Raw genomic sequence first — 19893 nt, 5'->3', positions numbered from 1 at the left:
CCCGCCACTACCCAGTCAACTTTTGTTGTCCGGTGTGCTGCAATCCACTGTTCAAGCTTGTGAGATGCTGGATGACCTTTATCAGGAGGCGCTGTTCTATATCTCTGGTAAGAGTAATATGACATGTTCATCCCTCCCCCTCTCCATTGTCTGGTTTGCTCCTCAAGGTGATCTTCTATTTCGATTTCTCATCTAAGACTGCAGCTTCCCTTGACATCCCGCCCAAGCAGCTGTCTGTTGCCAGGATCTCCAATAATCTGTCTCAGCCTTCTGGTGAAATCGAACCTGACAACAGAAACAATATCTCAGATTCTGAGGCTATAACAGAACCTTTGGCTCATGAGGAGTTGAAGAATCTTCTCTATTGGTATTGGGTGCAGCAGATTGGAAAGAGTCTTAAGATCTGTCATGTTGAAAAAGTGTGACAAAAAAATAAACATGTTCACTGTGTGCTTTATGTCGTGGAAACATATCTCCCGGACAATTGGCTCCCCGAAAATGCGAGGCTCCAGCTGCGGAAGCAGGAGAAACAAAGAAGGGAGGAGGTGGAGAGGAAGAAGGAGAAACAACAAAGGAAGGAGCTGCGAAAGAGACGTCTGAGCACATTACGTCCTCGACCATCAACACGCAATTAACAGAAGATGGGATATCAAACCGCTCATATCTTTATTTGACATTGTAATACACAGTCGTTTATCCATCTGCCTTCTCTTGCATTACTTAGGTGATACTGGAGCAGTGGCTAGTATAGTCGAGTCAACTGTTGCTCCACATCTCGCCCATCTGCCGGGAACGCCCTAAATGGTTCCCCCCGGGAGTCAGTGAAGTAGTGGCGCGGTACTATTGATTCTTGGAAGAAGTCACAATTTCAGGGTTCAGCAAGCGCCATAGCTTTGAGTGCTTAAGATGTTTTCATATCCGGTCATGCAATTGATAGGTCGACGTGAGATCAAATTTCAATACTGGGGTGATCTTTAATCTTTTTATTTATTCTATCATAATGGCAATAATTAGAGTACGGTATTCATAACTAGCCAGGAGAGTGGAAGTCAAAATGAAAAGAAAGGGAAAACAAATAGATAAGTAGAGAAGGAGAGATTGACAGGCCGGTTGTCAAGGCCATCACGGCCATCTCTACCGAAGGGAAGAGTGGGAAGCGGATGGGTGAACGGTGATCTAGAAATGAATTGTATTTGGTGAGAAAGGACCCTTGAGTTGATCAAGCCAACAAAGCATAAGTCTCCCATACATTCTGCCCCTTACCAACTCCAGTAGACGAGCTCGTAATTTCACCTTCGTGGGAGCCCACAGACCCTCCCTCTCTTGCGGCCTATGTATGCACACGGTGGACTATCTTCGCATGGTTCTGCACATGCATCCTGTGTTCCAGTTTGATCTCGCACCAGCTGCACCACGCCGGCTCCCCGTCCTTGAGATGCCGGAGGTGCTCATCCCGGAAATGGCGGCCCAGGCCCGCAGGCCGCGAGTATCGATGAATGCGCCGGTGATCCGACGACCCGGGGTGCGCGTAACACTCAAAACAACCCCGGGGCTGCTTCGCGTCGCGGATATGATCCTTGGCGGCGCGGAGAGCATCATCCCACCCCCCAGCAGAGGTAACCTCGCCGTGAGCATCATTCCTATCGTTGGTGCCATCGGGTGCCTGCGGGGGGTGTGGCGGCGGCGGTGGGGGGGGCTTTGGCCTCCGTCCTCGGCGCGGCCCACCCTCGAGGACACCACAGTACATCTGAACGGCATCAGCACCGGCATCCCGTCGCCGCAACTCCTCCTCCACCGATCTGGATGTCGGCCATGTCAGGAGCTTTGAGAAAAGATAGATCATCTGCGGGAGCAGCTGTTCATCCCGTAGCGTCTCCTTTGCCTCCTCGTCCACCGCCTCGCCGGAGAGCTGCCGTTCGATGTCGATCACGGCTTGCTCGTCGTCGAACTCCTCCCGAACCCGTTTCCGGTGCTTATAGAGAAGCCGCCTTCTTGTCTTCTTGACGTCGGCCGTTCGTTTTTCAAGCTTCTCAATTGCCTCGGGATCGTTGGTCTGCACGGCACGCCGTTTGGCCCGGTCTCTCTTTTGGATGGCTTCCTGCAGCTCTGGGTCCTGTTCCACGATCGCCTTCTGCGCATCCGTCAGATGCCGTGGACGCCGTTTGTCGAGAAAGCGGCCGATCCGCGTGATTGCTCGTATCAGAGGGGCATTGGGGTCCAAGCCGCTGATCAGTGCCTGCATATTGAGGCCCACCCTGCGTGGAATATAGTGATCCAGAAACGTGCGGATGCTGGCATGCTTCAGGACTAGATTCTGCTCGGCATCGCCGACCAACCCTGCATGGTTGGTTCCGTGTCAGCGTCTATCTGGGCGAAAAGAGATGAGGGCGTCTTCTTACCACTCTTGTTGAGGATCAGACCCCCACCATACCGGAAGCGATGGTTGAACCAGGGGTGCAGAAAACCGGCGATCTCGGCCATCGAACGGACCGAGGACGAAGGGTCCATCATTTCTTCAGGGAAGATGCGGACCTCGCCGTCCTCCTTCGCCACTCTGCAGAAGACATAGTGATTTGCCATCTCTGGCTTCAGCGGGATCAGCAGCTGCTGTCGGCCGCCCTCGATCTTCAGTCCCCTGAGCTTGGCCATTGAGGTTAGACTGGGAGGACTGAACGCTTCGAAGAAGAACAGGATGCCGAAGAGAAAAATATGCGGACTGAGGATCAGAGACGGCTCGTAGATGATCTCCGGCAGGGTGAACGTGTTCCTGGTCAAATGTCAGGCCAGTGTGCATGTCCGGGGATGATATCAGGGAGAACTTACGTCTGTGTGAGACCGAGGTGCTTCTTCGTAAACTCGTAGCTGAATTCCACCGTCGGAAGGTGGGGCCCCCCGCTGGGGTCGCGCTGGAGCGACACCCGCAGGTCCTTGAATCGCAGGTTGAGGATGGCGCTTTTCCGGTTCAGCGTGAAGAGGCCCAGCAAGTTGTAGAGGCAAATCTGCATCCGCTGCAGCCCAAGCCAGAATCTCTTCTCCTGCGTCCGCAAGCCAGTCTTCTGAAGCGTAGCCGTGTCCTCGACGTACACCGGGTCCTTCTCTTTCTGCTGTGTATCCAGCCCGTGCTTCTTGGCCAGCCGCCGAAGGCTCTTCCACGGCGATCAGCCTCGTCGATCGGCGCGCCCGATGAGGGGTGGGACTTACCTTCCGCATCAGCCGCATCAGCCGTCCGTCGAGCTTGGTGCCAGTGGCACCCTCATGATAGCGCAAGAAGTTCTTCCAGTCGCCATCCAGGGAGCTTGACTTGCGCGTCCCCTTCAGTCGACGGCCGCCCTTCCCAAATTTCAGTTTGAAACGCCAGTTGAGGAACAGGTACAGATTGCGTCGCCCTGCGGCGCGGAGAGCGTCGACCGGATCCTGCCACTTGGGGTCCGCGGAGGTTTTCGCCTTCTTCCTGCAGTATCTGGAGATGGTTCCCCGTCAGTCTTGGATCACGGAGGTTGGGGTTCAGAGAGGGAGAGGGGGAGAGCCGACCGCTGCCAGTGATCCTCCAGCCGAGCGATATTGTTCCTGGTGCCAAAGGCGTAGTCGTCATCCTCGTCCTCCGACAATATCTCGTCGTCCGTATCATCCTCGGGGTCCGTATCATCGTCGGAGTCGTCTGTAACAGAGACAGCTGCGCCCTTGGGGACCGGTGTGTTGGGCTTGTAGCGCAATCGTCGACGCCTGCGTTTGACCTTCCGTCTGTCGCAAGGTGCGTCCGAATCGGGCTCTGTCAGCTCGTTCTCATATCCTCGATCGGACTCGCTGTCCGTAGCGAAGGGGGATAACTGGTCAGTCGTGCCACTGCCGCTGCTGGAGGTCGGCCGGCCTCGACGACGCCTGGGCATGTTCACGGCGCCGTGGAGGTCCGGACCGATGACGGTTGATAAAACGATGGGAGGGAGAAGTAGCGATGAGGACAGGACAGAGGGGCGGAGACCACCAGCAGATGTGTTTTGCCGCGCAGAAGGGCAGGCTTGCTGGGTGTGCGGGTGGAGGAATTCTTTTGATGTGGATTGCAGGAGTGGTGGCTCGAGGCCATCGGGGGCGGCTGGCGCTCATTATATAGAGCCATGATTAGGCGGATGGGCAGGGTGAGGAGGGCGACGCAAAAGGAGGCCGAAGATCGAGAGGAGCGGTTTCTGGTGGCCCTGAACGAAAAGGACCGCGGCCATGGAAGTGACCAGAACGCCAGCAGGCAGAACGCCAACGGGAGAGAGCAGGCGCGCGCGAGACGACTGATCGTTGGCCAGGCGCACGAGATCACGTGTGCACTGTGGTTGGGGCGTGGCGGTTGGGGCGGCGGGCCGTGGACGGAGTGCGTTGCGCTGGACCGGCCGAAATTGGCTTGAAAACAGGCCCGAAGCAGCCGCCCCGGAGCAGAACGAAATTAACAGTCAGTATATTACAATATTTTTTTCTAAATAAAAATATATCTTAAATGAATTTTACTAAATTCATTCAAATTCATCATAGCAGATTTCAAGTATAAGAGAATGAGAGAAATTTATTATTAAAAAAATATTGGAATATACTTGGAGCATGATACATATACTTCAATTATAATATAGAACTCATATATACTATAGAAGATAGTGAGTAAATGCTATGAGTACTGACAGATATGTTGAGCATAATAACTCTACTAAATATCTAGTCTAAACTTGAATCATATTTATCACTGATTACTCTGACAATGCTGCATCTTCAAATCACACATACTAAAATGTGGCCTGAAGTTCATTGAAGAATCTAAAATGGCAGTAGATTACTGAGGTTATTACCCACCACTAGTCTGTATAACTAATTACAGCAGCTTATAGTGACAAATGTGTCGAATGGGTTTTTTTAATGTTTTCCACTATAATTACCTAATTCCACTTACATACACTGATAGAAATTTATATTAAAAAGCAATACATCTTGGATTCTTTAAGTACTGTACATTTTAAAACAATGAATTTACATCATTGTAGATATCATTACTAGATATCATTGTTGAATATCATCACTGAATATCATCATTAAATATCATCACTAGATATCATCAGTAGATATCATTGTTAGATATCATCATGAGATATCATCACTAGATATCATCATGAGATATCATCATGAGATATCATAATTAGATACAATTAATAGATATCATTGTCAATATATATATATATACTGTGGTTTCCACACTATACTGTGGTTACTGGTTTGTTACAAACCTATGGCATAACCCTGAGAGCCATTGGACAAGGAACGACTAAATGGTAGAGGGCATGCAAGCTAGACATCGGATAAGGGAAGATCCGGTTAACCAATAGGAACAATAGGTCACGTGACATAGTGGATCACCTGGATCACTCGGATCACTTGAGTGAGCGGAGTGATCACAGCTATTCTCACTCTGATAGCTATCTTGACAAGAGCTATCTGAGCTATCCTCATGTATCTCAAGATGTATATAAACACACTCATTACTCTTAGAATCAAGGAGCTTATCTTCTTTATCACAATCAATTTCATTTTATTCACTTTTTTACTTATTACCTTTACTTATACTCAGTTACATCGTATGACTATAAGTTCACCTTAAGTATACTTCTTCATGATGCATATCTTAAGCCTTCGCCCCTACCTGTAAGCTCTACTAGATATTCTTATTGTTTATCTTAGGCCACTGCTGTAGCTATTGTTAGTCATTTTAGATATTTCTTTTAATGTTATATCTTAATCTGTGATAGTGGCACTACCTCCTGACTTAATGAACAAGCTCAGCAACACTATATAAGCCCTGATCTTATCTTATATCAGTGAGAAGCTTGCTAAATTAGAGACTCGGTAGCAAAACATCTATCTCTTTCACAAAGTTCATTCCATGTTCACTAATTCATTGGACAAGCTCTTCACCTCAGTGCAAATTCACTGCCTCTGATTTAAAGACATCATACTGTACATTGATATCTCCATCTATTAGACAGCGGGCTGATGGGTTCAGATTGATCAGATAGTTCATAACTGTGTTTATCTCGGATTATCTGTACACATTGAGAATGTGGCAGTCATTTACACTGATTTATAGCAGATTTTTGTTTTGCACAGACTGATGTTGCTATGCTCTTGTCTTTAAGTTTATATATACATATATCATAACTCAGAGCCCCTTCTCCTCTTACTGCTTCAGATTAATATCATCTCAGCAGTTTATAAACACAAAGCATTCATATATTGAATGATTAGAAATCTTGATGTCAGAGTGTGTGTATGACTTCTATATATAAATCACTTCACAGCTCTGTTTAAAAGCAAGTTGTAGATTTGCTGTGTGATAAGAGATTGTTCTGACTGTATTTGCTTAGAAGATTTGCAGAGGATGATTTTTTTATTAATTGTTTTTACAGCATCAATTGTATCATTGATATTGATGTTTTAATATGAGAAGTTACTTGATGAGCTGCTGCTGAAGTCCATCTGCAGAATGAGGTTGAAGAGCTTTAGATTTGTCATTTGCATGCTGAAATTAGATTGTTTTTTAATTATTTAACTGTGCTGCTTTACTGCTGTGTGAGCTGAGTGTTGCCTAATGCAGATCATTTGCTAGATGGTATTTTATTCACTGATGAAACTCTGAATAGTCATCTGCTTGCAGAGTACTAGCTCAGTGAGCTGTGTTGACTGAGTTGACTGAGTGGCTGATGTAAATACCATCACTGCAATTATTGATGCTAACTGTGCTAATAGTGGTTGCCGCTTTTGAGCATCCTTGTGGCATCTGTCGCCAAGGCGGTAAACAGCTGCTAGCTTTTTTTGAGTTAGATGTCTGAGGATGTCATTCATATACCTGAGTGCAGCAGAGCAGTGCTGATGGTCAGCTAGGTAGAGTTGACTGCAGTTGACACATTGTGGCACTCTCTTGCACTTCGTGTTTGTTGACCTTTAATGCTGGCTTATGAGCTCACTGCAGTTGGAGCATCTTGCCAGTTACACCTATTTTGATGAATGGCAGAACCTCTGACATTCTGAATTATGTCTCACTGTCAAAAACCTTTTCTCAATCAGCCTGGCTTTCTCACTGACATTGAAGAGTGGGAAGCCTTTCATTGAGGCAAGAAAGGAGACAATTCATATAATCTTCTCTGTCTTGAGATTCACCTTATGACATGAGGGGTGACAGCTCACTGACTTTATCTTTATCCGAGTCAGAACCTCTTCTTCAATTATTTTATTTATGAAGATTTTTATCTTTTCTCAGTTCTGAACAAATTCTGAAATATCTAAGACAATATAATTGTATCACTGCTCTAGTAGCTGGATTTTTGTGATGTCAAAAACTTCACAGAAAGTAGTCACTGCTTTTTCAATAATCAGAATGTCATATATGCCTCTGTTGTTTGATGTGATCATTCAATCTGTTTTAATGAGCTTCATCTTCAACATATTATCCACATTTCTCACTCTCTGAATGTTTGCAATGATTGTCTGCTGTACAGTATATGACTGTAGTTGAGTGATTTATTTCTCTGATTAAAGAGTGATAAGAATTTATGAATTCTTCTACTGTTTTATACTCTTACACTGTAGAGTCTCTTGATTGACTGATGCTTTTGAGTTGCAGATTAACTCCACTAACTCTGTCTGCTGAGAAAGCTGCAGTTTTGACAGAGATAATCTCAGAAAAGACAGAATTTTTCCTTCTTTGAGCAACATTTATTTAGATAGTCAGCTTTTTCACAGCTGTCTTTACTGTATTTAATTGTGGATGAGTATTCAGAACAGCACTCTCTCTCAAAATTGATACTGCATTTAAATCTACTGTCACATATTTGACAAATCTTTCATAGAAGATTTGAGCAAAGTTCTGATTGACTGACTGCTTCTCTTTCTCAACTCAGCTGTTCAGAGTCTTCATCAATTTAATGAGAATTTTCTATTGTAAATTTTGTTGCTACTAAGCCTTCTCAAACTGCTTCTGCAGTTGACAGATGGCTGTGAGGATGCTGTTACTGACTTCTTTGAAAATTGAAGAAGGCATTGTGACAGTCTTTCTCTGCCTCTTGCCAGTCTTTTCAATGACAAAATTGACTGGGTGACTTCAGCTCCAGTGGCATAATGTAGGCTGTGTCGATGTTCTTAAGCAGATGAAAGGGCATTAAGAGCTTTATGACCACTCAATCTGTGCAGTACACACACATAGAGAAATCACAGACAGCATGCAATGATATTGAATGAGTTGGAGGGTTAAAATTATATGAAAAATAGTTGAAAAAGTGGAAAATTCAAATGTATTTCTATGTTCGTAGGTAGTTGTAAGAATGTGGTGATATATGAATTGCTTTACTGATATGATTGTGAAAGTTATATAGATTATATTTCAACTTCCACTGAGATTGAAATTTCATATAAATTTATTGAAAGTTGAATTGAAATCTGTTTTATTAACAGTGGAGATCATCTTCAATTTTAATTTAATTTTCAAAATTTTCATTTTCTCAACAAAACTCTTACATTTCTGCTTTTCTATTTCACATTTCATAAATAAACATTGAAGGTTTCTATTTTCAGCAGCTCATTCAGTGATTTCAGAATCAGAATCATCACTGACTGAAGATTTGAAAGAGTTTTCTTCAAAATCATCATAATGAGATCTCATCTCATTTAAAGCCCTGATCAATCAGCAGAAGATGATGATGAGTGTAGCATCTCATCATTAAATGAATTAATGATGAAGTGATTGACAACGATTCAGAGCTTTTAAAAACTGAACTATTGAATGTGTTAGATAGATATTTGTGAGAAGAATGAGAATAATGATATGATTGCAACTGTAAAATATCATCTATATCTTCAACAGTTAGATTGAGAGGTTGCCTGTGAGAACGCGAGTGGTCATGACAGTAGGTTATATTTGAATTATTCTTCAGCATTTTTAGTAGTAGCAGTAACCCTGCTCTTTGTATTGAATCTTTACCAATATAAGCTTTTATGGTATGGATAACCGCCGATAGAGTGTTTTTTTTTATTTGAATGTTGTGTGTTCCACTACACTTTAGTGAGCAATAGTGTGAAAATCAAAACAAGATATCAAGAACGCGTCAATTTGAATAGAATAAGATGATTTTAACCACTGAAAGATGTATTGAATGAAGCAATAAGCAAGAAAAAATGATTATATCAACAAGGAATCCTGAATTGGCAGCATTGTGTGCAAAATGGGCCTCATAATCTGTGAGAGGTGAAAAGCTTGATTGATTAATTGCTAGCTAAGCGGACCATTTTATATAGAGTAAGAGCGTTACATGAGACACGTGGTTGTCTCACAAAAGTAGGTTGAAGATAATGATGATACAGCAGATTACAGAATTTTGCTTGTGTTATTTTGTTTTTTACAGTTATTGCTGTACAGACATCTATCCTCAAAGAGGAAATCAGGGTTCAAATCTTGTAATTAAATTGTTATTGCATTTTTAGAAGAATTGAGCAAAGAGGGGGCTCTGCCGCCTTTTGTGGCCACGCCGCCCACTATGTTGGGGGGCACGTGATAGAGTAGCCGTAGTACCCCCTAACACCCCCCCGTGCTACCCGTTGTGTTGCTCTCGCGTACTCCGTAGATGGTTTAAGTGGTTGTATTAACATGTCGGCAGCTGAGGCATATATGTGCGGTGCGCTAGTCCGTGATAGGCAGCCTAGGGCCAACACGTTATCCTTCTACAATAGTTGTTAGGGGGTACGGAGTAGTTAGTTTAGTAATAATAACAACGAACGTTATCCTCACCACAGAAGACTCCCGGAATTGTGTCCGCACCACAAAGATATTTTCATCAAGAATCTCAACTATCCTTAACTATTAGAAAATTAATTATTCAGCCACAATATGACCAAATTTTCTCAATCAACTGAAAAAGGCTGTAGAAGTGTATAACTGTGATAAAACCCAGAAAATCAAACCTCTGTTGCGAGAATATAAGATCAACTATCAAATCCTTTACAGAAGGATACAGAGAATCAAATCACAGACTGTGAACATGCCATTCAATTATCTACTGAATTCCGTGTAAGAGAAGGCCTTGGGAATATGGATTACACAGTTGGGTAAAGCTGGACAGCCTTCCACTGTTGAGATGGTTTGAAAATATGCTCAACACAGGAGAGATCTCAATCAATATCTTACAGTTCACCAATGCCAAACTGAAAAAAATATCATGAAGACAGGTTAATATAGAAAAGATGATGACTGTAAAGCATGTAAAAGAACAGATTTCACTGCATAAAGTAGAATACATAGATATCACTGAATAGATTTCAACAAGAGCTTGTAGCTTCTGCAAAGAAATCAAACACTGAGATTACTCAACAGCAGGAAAATGCTAATATTTTGGATCATTCCGATGAAGAAGATACTGAGTATGTAGATAATGAACTTTTTATTATAGATAGATGTGATCATTGGGACTTTTCCCACATTGACATTACAAAATAGTAAGAAAATATCATTCCGGTGAAAATATGGTTGCACCACCCAAAAGGGGGAACTCGCGGGCGGAGCACGGGCACAATAGTGCCTGAAGGATAGTGCTAGAAGCAATTGGGTACCTAAAAACTTCGCTTTGCATCCCAACATGTCCGCTCATAGAGAGATAACGAACGAAGACACACACACAGAGTTTCCTTGATCTGGAGCATAAGTACAAGGTCCCCTTTCATCTGCATAGAGAAATCCGACCAGCTCGAATTGAGGAATACGCTGTCGTTGGCAGGGTTGGGTACCGCCAACTATTTAGTAATCCTTTCGAGCATCTTTAGCGACAAGCGTCTCGAACTCAACCCCAGCATTACGCTTTAATATTTCAGGGGGATAAGTGGGTGCGATGGATAAACCGTTTGCTAATAAGTTGTTTGGAAGACCTGGTTAGAAAGGCGCGGAAGACTTATTGGGATTTTCTCCCGCTCAAGTAATAGATACTGCAAATATGTCTACCGCCTCCCAATAGACCTTATCATTCAGCACCGAGGTTCTATGGCAAGGAAAGGAAAGAAAAAGACAGTTGTGTGACTGTTGTCCTGGATACATACACGTAAAATATATAGTTGGGGATGTTATGGGAGAGCGAAACATAGAAACAAAGAGGGTAAAGAAGAAGGGAAGCTTCGAGAACACCACGAAACAAGCAGCGTCAGATCCTGCACAGAAAGTAGTCGCCGTAACAAAGTTCACAAAGGAAAAAGAAAACAAAAGTGGGCCATAGAAAGAAAGAGAAATACAACACCACGCCAAAGAGAAGGATACGAGGCAGTGTCGAGCAAAAATGTTATCTCGAGTTAGGGTCACAATTGGAAAAGACTCGAAATGAAGTATATGATAGAGGTACTGGCTGTATAAATAATAAACAGGGAGAAGACCAAGGACTGGAAGAAGGGGGGGGTTATGGGGGGATTTAAAAAAAAAAAAAAAAAATGAGAGAAAGGGAGGTGGACAAGGGAGAAAACGAAAGAACATAAGAACACACTCCTGCCGCTATGCCATCAATGAGGAAAATTATAATAGAGACCTCGAAAACGAAAGTAATACATGGTAATTGGTTAAGAAGGAAAATAGCGCGGGAAAAAGAGGGGGAAACGGGCTTAAGTGTCCAAAATCTAACCAGAACGCGCAAACCCCATGAAGGGTCGTCGTCGGTCTGTACTGGGTGCATGCAAAGTAGCATCTATTTTCACTCTAGGGGCAAGGTGAATGTGGGGAGTAAATCCGTGCGTGCAAGCTCATTCAATGGATATTGAGGGAGATGTGGGTATAAAAATTCATGTAGCGCAAACTACCAGGCAAGCATGTAATGGGACGATTGACGAAATGGCCTGGAAGATTAAAAATCATTTCCATCATCCGAAAAGACAGTTACTTTTTGTCACCACATGTCATCATCATCGTCAAGTTGTGCCTCGTCACCAAACGAGGATCGCGACGTTCCATATTGCGGCCGATGGTTCGATCCGTGCGCGGAGCCATTTTGAGAGTGCCCACGTCCTCCAGATGGGGACCATTGCTGATCATCTCGGCCATCGCCATCATAGTCATAATGGGATTCGTTATAGTACGGTCCATTGTTGTAATGATCATGCTCCCGGCTCTAGGAGGGCAAAAATGAAGTTAGAAAACTTCCTAACATCAGGGCTAGAAAATGGGTAGGTTGAACATTCAGAAATACTCACTTGATGTCGGTGTTGTTGGGAATGGTCCTCGGACTGTGAATGCTCTCTCTTCCGATGTTGAGCTTGTGGAGCAGAGATACTTAATGTAGGATGCATCTGTTGTACCTTGGCGAGATATGAATACATGAAATTACTTAGCAGAACTTGCGAATGTAGCGCGCGTTTTGGTTCTGCGAGTTTCCAATGAGCATAGCGGTAGATTTCCCTTTCCTTGGAAATTGGAAACCTGGTCCAGTTGTAATCGATATCGGGTTTGAGCTCCCGTCGTAGCGGCTCGGGTGAAAGTGCCCTCGACGAATGTTTCTTTTGGCTGTGGTCAAGACTTCCCTTCTTCTTGCTACCAAATATAGAAGAGAATAGGCTTGGTTCTTTCTCCTTCTTTGACTCACTACCAGCGGCTCTCTTTGCAGTATCTTTCCTGCGTTCGTCTTCTAATCTAACCTCCGCACGGTCGACAACGATGCTCTCTCTACCTCTTTGAGTCCCGTCGATAGATGCCTGCAAAAGATCTAGGCGGGTGTTGTCGTGCATCTTCTCGGTTATTTTGGGCATTCTTCCCTTAGATTTTTTGGACTCGTCCTCTTTTTTCTTGTCCTTATCTTTTTCCTCCGATCCTCGGAGCCAAGTCCAACTTGATTTTCGGCCACCATCTCCATCCTTTTTATCTTTCCCCTTCTTCGAATCCGACCTCCTATAAGAGCTGTCCGTTGATGTCGGGATGAATGAGAGCGTATCCGTTCGTGTGTTGTTACCGGGAAGCGCTGATGGGTGGGAAGCAATGTCGTCAATTGTCTGGGGACTTTCTTTTGCCGGCCGAATAATTCCGGCTCTTTTGGAGGCCCTGCTTCCAATTGGCTCTGGAGGGAGGGGTACTTGTGGAGGTTGAGAAGGGGGTGGGTCGTGCGAAGATTTCCGTACGGGAATGTGGTTTGGTACGGAGACAGTGACGGTAGCTGGAGATTCTTTCACGACTGCTGGTGGGGGTTGTATGATTTGATGGAGGTTCTGGGATGTCGTGGATGTCTCTAAACTTGAGACGCCGTTAAGACTTAATGATGGCCGTGTCTGTGAATTCGAGGTCGAATTGCCCGAGGATAAATTATCCGAACTAAATTCTGGTGAACTGGAGAGGTCGCTAGTAGAAAGGTTGGGTTGAGACCGGGTGGTTGACCTTGAAGAGCTCGATGCGTTTCCATGTGTTGGATCCGTCGAAACTCTAGTTAGTCCCAGAATAGGGGGCTCTTCTTCACCTGATTGAGGTGACCGTCGAGTGGCAGCTTCAGCGTCAGGATCGGATTGTCTCAGTGCGCGCCTCGAGTACGGGATCCGTTCTCCTGTTTTAAAACTCCCTCTACGATAGGTTGTCCGGGTCGATCTCCGAAGGCTGTGGCCAGGGGGCGCAGCAGGTAATATGGGTCGATCGTCAGCCATTGAATCTTCCCCTCGCCTCTGCCCGATAGAAGCCTCCTCCGATACTGCCTCAAGCTGATCTACTTCATTTTGCCGTTCCGAGCCCGAGGTATCTATTTGTCTGGACAACATGGATTTCTTCCGTCGCAGCCCTCCAGCCGACCCTTGCACCTGTAGTCCGGAATCGGTCATTTTAAGTTCTCCTGACCTCCGCTTTATCTGCTCTGCTTTGCCATTAAGAAAACTCTTGAACTCTTTGGGGGCTAGCCCTGGGTGCAGGCGCGCGGGGACCCAAAACAACTGCGATGCATCATCATCAGACTGGCCAGAAGGGGGAATTGGGGGGACACCGAAATTAGAGCCGAACAATGGGAGATCCGGGTCGGCGGCCCCCACATCCATTGACATTCTGCGAAGAGCGGCGAGGTTCGTGAGTTCCTGGGCAACAGCAGCAGCAGGGTTTGAGTCATAGTCTAGGTCATTGAGTGGAATAGATTTCGAGGTGGCTGTCGAGGGAGAGCGGGTTAGGACGGGCGAGCGTTGGCCTGTAATATCTCGATCACTTGAGCCCGGCTCCGTCGTCGACTGGCGACCAGGGCCATTTGTAGTCGACCTGTCGATTGAACTGGTCCTGATAGGAAGCGAGCGTTGGTTATTGTTCGAATCAGACGACTGTGGGGGATTTTCGCGATGCGGGGAGGTAACAGAAAGAGTTTCGGCCATGGAGGAGGGGTTGTAGCTTAGTCGCTTCGAATCCCTTTTGTCGTAATCATCGCCATACATGTAGCCAATGGTTTCCGTAACATGTTGGCTATCGTCGCTGATAGAAAATTGTGAAGCGTGGCCCCGACGGGGAGCGTATCCTTCATTATACTCATAAGATGAAGTCGAGGCCTATGGAAATCGGCGAATATCAGCCAGCTTATCCAATCTGCATTCTCAGCTGAATAGACAAATAGCCTTGTGCGGATAATATAACAAACACAAGGTTCTCAAAATGGGTGACAGTGAATTAAAGTGTGATTTAACGAGAGAAAAACAACACGGGAGATAAACGAGGGAACTCCGTCTGACTCCAGCATCTGGCGATCTTCTCGTAGACGAAGCGACGTAATCAGACAACGGTTTGTTGAAGATAGGGGCAAAAGGTACAATAGGGACAATGGGGACAATGGGGACAGCAACGGGCTTGCGTCGAAGAACCAGAGAAGAGGGGGAGGGCTTGAATCAGCCACCCGATAGAGCGGGGGAAGGGGGGGGAAGGTTATGTATGTGGAGTATCACAACTTCGCAGGGGGGGCGTATAGTGTATATATTGAGCGACGACGAAACTCACCTGCATCATGAAACAGGCGGACAAACTGGAGGACAGGAAGCGGGAGACTGAGATGGCGGATGAAGAGGACAAGGGGCCACTGGAAATGAGCGATCGAACGAGCAACCTGGGAGGGGACGGGCAGAAACGCCAAAGCGAAGGGGGTTCAAGGTGGAAGGATCATCGAAGCGCGGCGAGTGAAGACGGGCGGCTGGCACGAACTACAACAAGTCACATAATACATCCACAGCGGAGCGAGAACGAAGTTAGGATTACGAGAAAAGGAAGGGCGTAGTGGCCACCATGGGAGAAGTGAGAAGACCGGTCGACAGGAAGCAAAACAAGAGACGGCTCTTTGGTGAGGATGGAGGTTGGAGGATGGTTGGAAGTTGGGGGTTGGAGGTCGAGAGTCAAGCGATTTGAGCGATTTGGTAAGAAATCGATTATTTGAGGAGGGATTGTTATAGCAATCACAACTAACTACTGCATGGCCGCCATTTTGATAGTTGTAAATCATGCTGTGATTTATCCTGATGATCTGCCATTCCACACTACATAAATAACTAAAGGTTTTAACCTGTTTAACCCAAACACCGTTAACTAGTTATTTTTGGAGGTAGTTAACTTATCGGGGTTTTCACTCTCATAGGAGGAAAGGCAACCAACGTAAATAATAGAAACCAAACCGGAATTGTTTCAACAGCCAAAACACCAATTAATAGTCACCCTCCCACTACCATGAGCTCTTAATCACATGGCGACCTCCTTTTAACTACGCGGTAGATATCGATGGGTACGAAGGAGACGTTGCACGCAGTTTACTACGGAGTAGTATGCACTTGGTTGACAGCCTGACAGCCCGAGAGCCTGAGGGAATGGAACTCATAGATTCTAAATTTATCTACCCACTCGCATAACTTCCTTTACTATGTAAATGTTGTTCATGTGCAATTTTGGTGTGCACTCGAATCTTACACGCGTTGGATGTGAGCAGGTAGAGTTTCTCCTCCGCATTTGTTTGACCAGATAATCAAATGAATGCTCCATTACCAATGCATTATGCAGATAAATGTTCCGTGCTGCTGGCCGTCCGTTGAATATTTTTCCACATCGCAGTGTATATGCTTATATCAAGATACCCTTTAGTTGAACGGTGCAAAATGTTGTGGACGCGATAACGATCTGGCTTTGTGATCTGGAAGAATTATATTTAACTTTTCGGTTTTCAACATATATAGCATCTCTAAATTCCACCACGGCGGGGAGTGTGTCCTTTCCCCGTAGGCTGTAGTTTTACAGGAAGGTCTCCAGATATTGTAGGGAGAGCCACTGCGTCTTCATATATCAAGTGCGAGTTGTGGTAACCCGACGAATTGTCAACCAGATTGTAATGCTGATAGTTTAATTTTATTTGAGATAATTTTTTTTGTATTTAGGGTAGGGTGGGAAAACTGCACTCAAGAGGTCTAGGGATTGAAATATGTCGCTTCTCTTAGGGGAGTTTTCTACATTGGGATAACAGAGATTGCACAATAACCTGTGAAACATACGAGTGGGACAATTAACTAAATGCTGCAGAATATCGCCATGATCAGAGACATATTCTATCCAACAAAAATGGCAGCATTCACAATCCTTGCACCTGTCTTCTTCTTTCTCACAATTTAAAAAGTCTCAAGGAAATCTAAAGAACATATCTGCCTGCCATCAAAATGAACAGGAAAATACAGCAACATGCTTGATGATGCACAGCAGTTCCGCACAATGGGTAGCTTGCATTGAATGTGAACAGTGATGGAGTTGTGGAAAAGTACTGCATACATTGCAAGTGACCCAAGCCAGGAATCCTGAAAATCCAGCATTCCATTCTCTCAATGTTCTATGAGCTCAACTTCCTTTTTTATATTTTGAAAAAGCCTAACAAGGTGTGCCATCTTAATGCTCTGAGAATTAAGATTTCATTAGCTTGGTGATCCGCTCAGGACAGATCAAGCCCCCTATGTTCCTCTGATCACACATTGACAACTGCAATTTATTGTCATTGAGGAACTTAACAAGCCTATTCCTGCACAACTGACACCTCAATTTCAAGTGGTGTGATTAGGAATTGTAGGATCAGTTGAGTTATCTGAGCATCTAACCTTTCCCATAGCAGCTGTCAATGTTAATGAGTGCTGACCAACACACAGAGAGAGTTGGTTCATTAAGACCATCATAAAATAAGGTATGAGAGATATCTGAGTACTTAGAGGAAGAGGGCATTAGATAATTAAGAGTGTATGAAACAACTCCCAGCTCTCTATGTAACTGATCACTGCCTGGTGATGCTGTAGATTGACAGATCAAACTCTCTCTGAGATCACTATTGCAGTTCAAAACCTGATCTGGGTTTTGTTTGTGTCTGAAAAATGGAATGATGTGTTCAAACTGTAAATGTAAAATTTTGGTTAACAAATAGTCTTCTCTTGCATCCCATATGTCATGGTTATGTTTGACAAAGAGAGAGAGAGAAGCACCAACAAGCTCAAAAGCATGCAGAGAAAGAGAGAGGGAAAATGCAACAATTGAGAAGTTGGTCTCATGTTGAAACAGAGAATGTAGACATCCGAATTGAAAAAATATATATCAAAAAGAAAAGAATCACTGGAAGGTTTCAAAATGCAGAGAAGGTCAAAACGAAACAAGAAAGAACAAAAAAATACCCAAGAAATTGACATCAACACGTATATAGACACACTCATCAAATCCTAAACTAGAAGAGTAGAACGCATATTGTTGAGATGGGTAACAAGAGAGGCGATAAAGCTGTTTATTCGGCTAGGGTAATGGTGGTGTGGCACGGATATTCGCTTGAACGAGCATAATTCACTGGTGAGAGAGGTAGAGGTTGGAAATCATTGGGACAGGTGCGGTTGCGGAAAAAGGAAATGCTTGCACAGGTCTTTCGTCGTTTGCTGGTGCCCTTGATAGCATTTGGGGATGTACCAAGGTCACAGTCCAGAAAACGCCGGTTAGAGATTTGAAGCGTCAACGTAGTTACTAACGGATAAACAATTAGTTTGTCGCTCACGACAACACAGACATCAGACGTATCTGTCTATATATAACTCTGAAGAATAAATCTAAGTTGATTAAGAAGCCCTTACCTAGGAAAAATGCCGGTTCTATCACCTATGCGCCCAGTCCACCAGTCCTCTTTCTTGTCTGTTCTTTTGAGAATGGTAATGATCTCACCCTTTTTAAATCCCAAATCGCCTTCCTGGTCAGCATCAAAAGTGAACAATGCCACGACTTGGTCCTTTTGCAATGAAGCAGCCTCCCCTTTTGAGCCGAAAACTGGTTTGGGAGCTGTGGGACGTGTCGGCCTTCTGTCGCTGTACATATAACCATCTTCACCACCGCGGTTGTAATTATCGAACGTCTCCCTTGGATTAGCTCGTGTAGTGTAGGATCGATGCATGCCACCGCTAGGCGGTTGCTGGTCGTAAACATCGTCAGCCCATGTGCTTGCACGCCTTGGTCGATCATGGTATTGGTAGTCATCTCGCGAATTTAAAGATCCTGTGCGGTCTCGTCGCACACCTTCTCCAAACGCATCACCTCGTTTCCCCTCCCAAACAACTCTGTCATGCGAGTTGTCATATATGGGGATATCGTTGTACATTGAATCGTTCCCAAAAGCCGCGTTACCAGAGAACGCACGTGATTGAAGAACAAGCATTAGTGGTTCTGCCGCAGGGGGTGGGCGGATTGATCCTTCAAGTAGCTGGCGAGCAGATACTTTGGAATTATAAAGTCGTTCATTGGCATCCTTCCTCTCCACTAGTACGCTTCCCTCCAGGCTTACACCCGCAAAGAGGCCTTTTGTCTTGGAGTACGAAAAAACTCCAGCGACCCCCTTGGTGCTCGCGGCTCCAGCAGCTTCAGCGTTGCGCCCAATGGGTCCGGCCGCAATAGAAACATTGCCTCCTAATGTAATACTGCCTGCCTGGGAGAACGCCCTGACGGCGTTATAATCATTTAGAATGAAAACAAAATCTGTCAACTCAAGCCCGATCTGTCCACCAAATCCCGCCCCGGCCGTTGCGATTGCGGACGGCGCTGACCACGAATTATCTGCCAAACGAGCGACGACAATACCTGAGCCGAATCGAGCTGAGCCTAGAAAGCCTGCTTTGATCACAGTGAGGACCGCAAGCCCCTATCCTGCAAAATCAGTGACCGCTTTCATAAAAAGTTCAACAAAACATCCATCAAGTTCTTAATCCATCACAACATACCTTGGCGTTTGCTAATATCTGAGGGGGAATAATTTTATCTGGGCCAAAAGCTTGACGGGGATCAACGAAAGAAGCGAGAATTTTCCCAGCTTTTCTGCATTCGCCTAGTTTTCCATCAGATATCAGAATGTCAAGGAGCGGCACGAAGTATTTGGAGTCAATACGGGGATACTACTCACTCCTCATAGAAGAGGGAAGCGGATTATGTATTCCTAGAGGCATATTTCCGTACGCGGTAGTTGGGTAAAGATGAGCGGAGAAGGGAATGGGGCTTTCGCTACGTATATAACGCCGGATGAATGCTAGCAGGACGGGAAATGGGAAAAGAGGAGGAGGTGGTGGTGGTGGTGGCTTGTGCACAAACGGCGGGTGACTGCGGCAGAGGCTTTACTGAGGCTCCGGTCCGTAGATCTAAAACGGCGGTTTTGTTGACTCCGCTGTGCCTTCACATCCTAATATGTACAGGATACGGAAGGCTACGGACGCAGCCACGAGCCACGATGTTCTTGAGCTGCGGCGAAACGGTGTGATGACAGTGAGGAGACAGAAGAATGCTGGAAAGCTTTTGGCTTGGAGTGGCTGAGTCAGTGACGATAGCCGGCGGTTATTACGGGCGTAATCATCATTTCGCCTAGTAAAATCAAACTCAAAAAG

General features: G+C 45.1%; 4 protein-coding genes across 4 annotated transcripts; all 4 read right to left on the bottom strand.

Moving 5' to 3' along the window:
* Window positions 1–1330: 1330 nt before the first annotated feature.
* On the bottom strand, window positions 1331–3887 carry HCAG_09032 (predicted protein; the record flags this gene model as incomplete). The annotated part of the gene is made up of 5 exons (XM_001536031.1): window positions 1331–2337; window positions 2400–2767; window positions 2824–3146; window positions 3202–3451; window positions 3532–3887. The coding sequence occupies 5 exons, from the start codon at window positions 3885–3887 to the stop codon at window positions 1331–1333; spliced, it is 2304 nt and encodes a 767-aa protein (XP_001536081.1).
* A 2752-nt stretch (window positions 3888–6639) lies between these two features.
* Window positions 6640–7048, bottom strand: HCAG_09031 (predicted protein; the record flags this gene model as incomplete). The annotated part of the gene is made up of 2 exons (XM_001536030.1): window positions 6640–6871; window positions 6990–7048. 2 exons carry the CDS (start codon window positions 7046–7048, stop codon window positions 6640–6642), a joined length of 291 nt encoding a protein of 96 aa, XP_001536080.1.
* A 4882-nt stretch (window positions 7049–11930) lies between these two features.
* Window positions 11931–14989, bottom strand: HCAG_09030 (predicted protein; the record flags this gene model as incomplete). The annotated part of the gene is made up of 3 exons (XM_001536029.1): window positions 11931–12152; window positions 12235–14538; window positions 14981–14989. The coding sequence occupies 3 exons, from the start codon at window positions 14987–14989 to the stop codon at window positions 11931–11933; spliced, it is 2535 nt and encodes an 844-aa protein (XP_001536079.1).
* Window positions 14990–17970: 2981 nt separating this feature from the next.
* HCAG_09029 (hypothetical protein) lies at window positions 17971–19461 on the bottom strand (the record flags this gene model as incomplete). The annotated part of the gene is made up of 4 exons (XM_001536028.1): window positions 17971–17998; window positions 18106–19160; window positions 19240–19343; window positions 19419–19461. 4 exons carry the CDS (start codon window positions 19459–19461, stop codon window positions 17971–17973), a joined length of 1230 nt encoding a protein of 409 aa, XP_001536078.1.
* Window positions 19462–19893: the final 432 nt, after the last annotated feature.

Source organism: Histoplasma capsulatum, genomic scaffold (assembly GCF_000149585.1).
Source record: "Histoplasma capsulatum NAm1 scaffold_15 genomic scaffold, whole genome shotgun sequence".
Taxonomy (NCBI): domain Eukaryota; kingdom Fungi; phylum Ascomycota; class Eurotiomycetes; order Onygenales; family Ajellomycetaceae; genus Histoplasma; species Histoplasma mississippiense.
The sequence above is the reverse complement of the archived record's forward strand: the minus strand, read 5'-3'. Positions and strand labels throughout refer to the sequence as shown.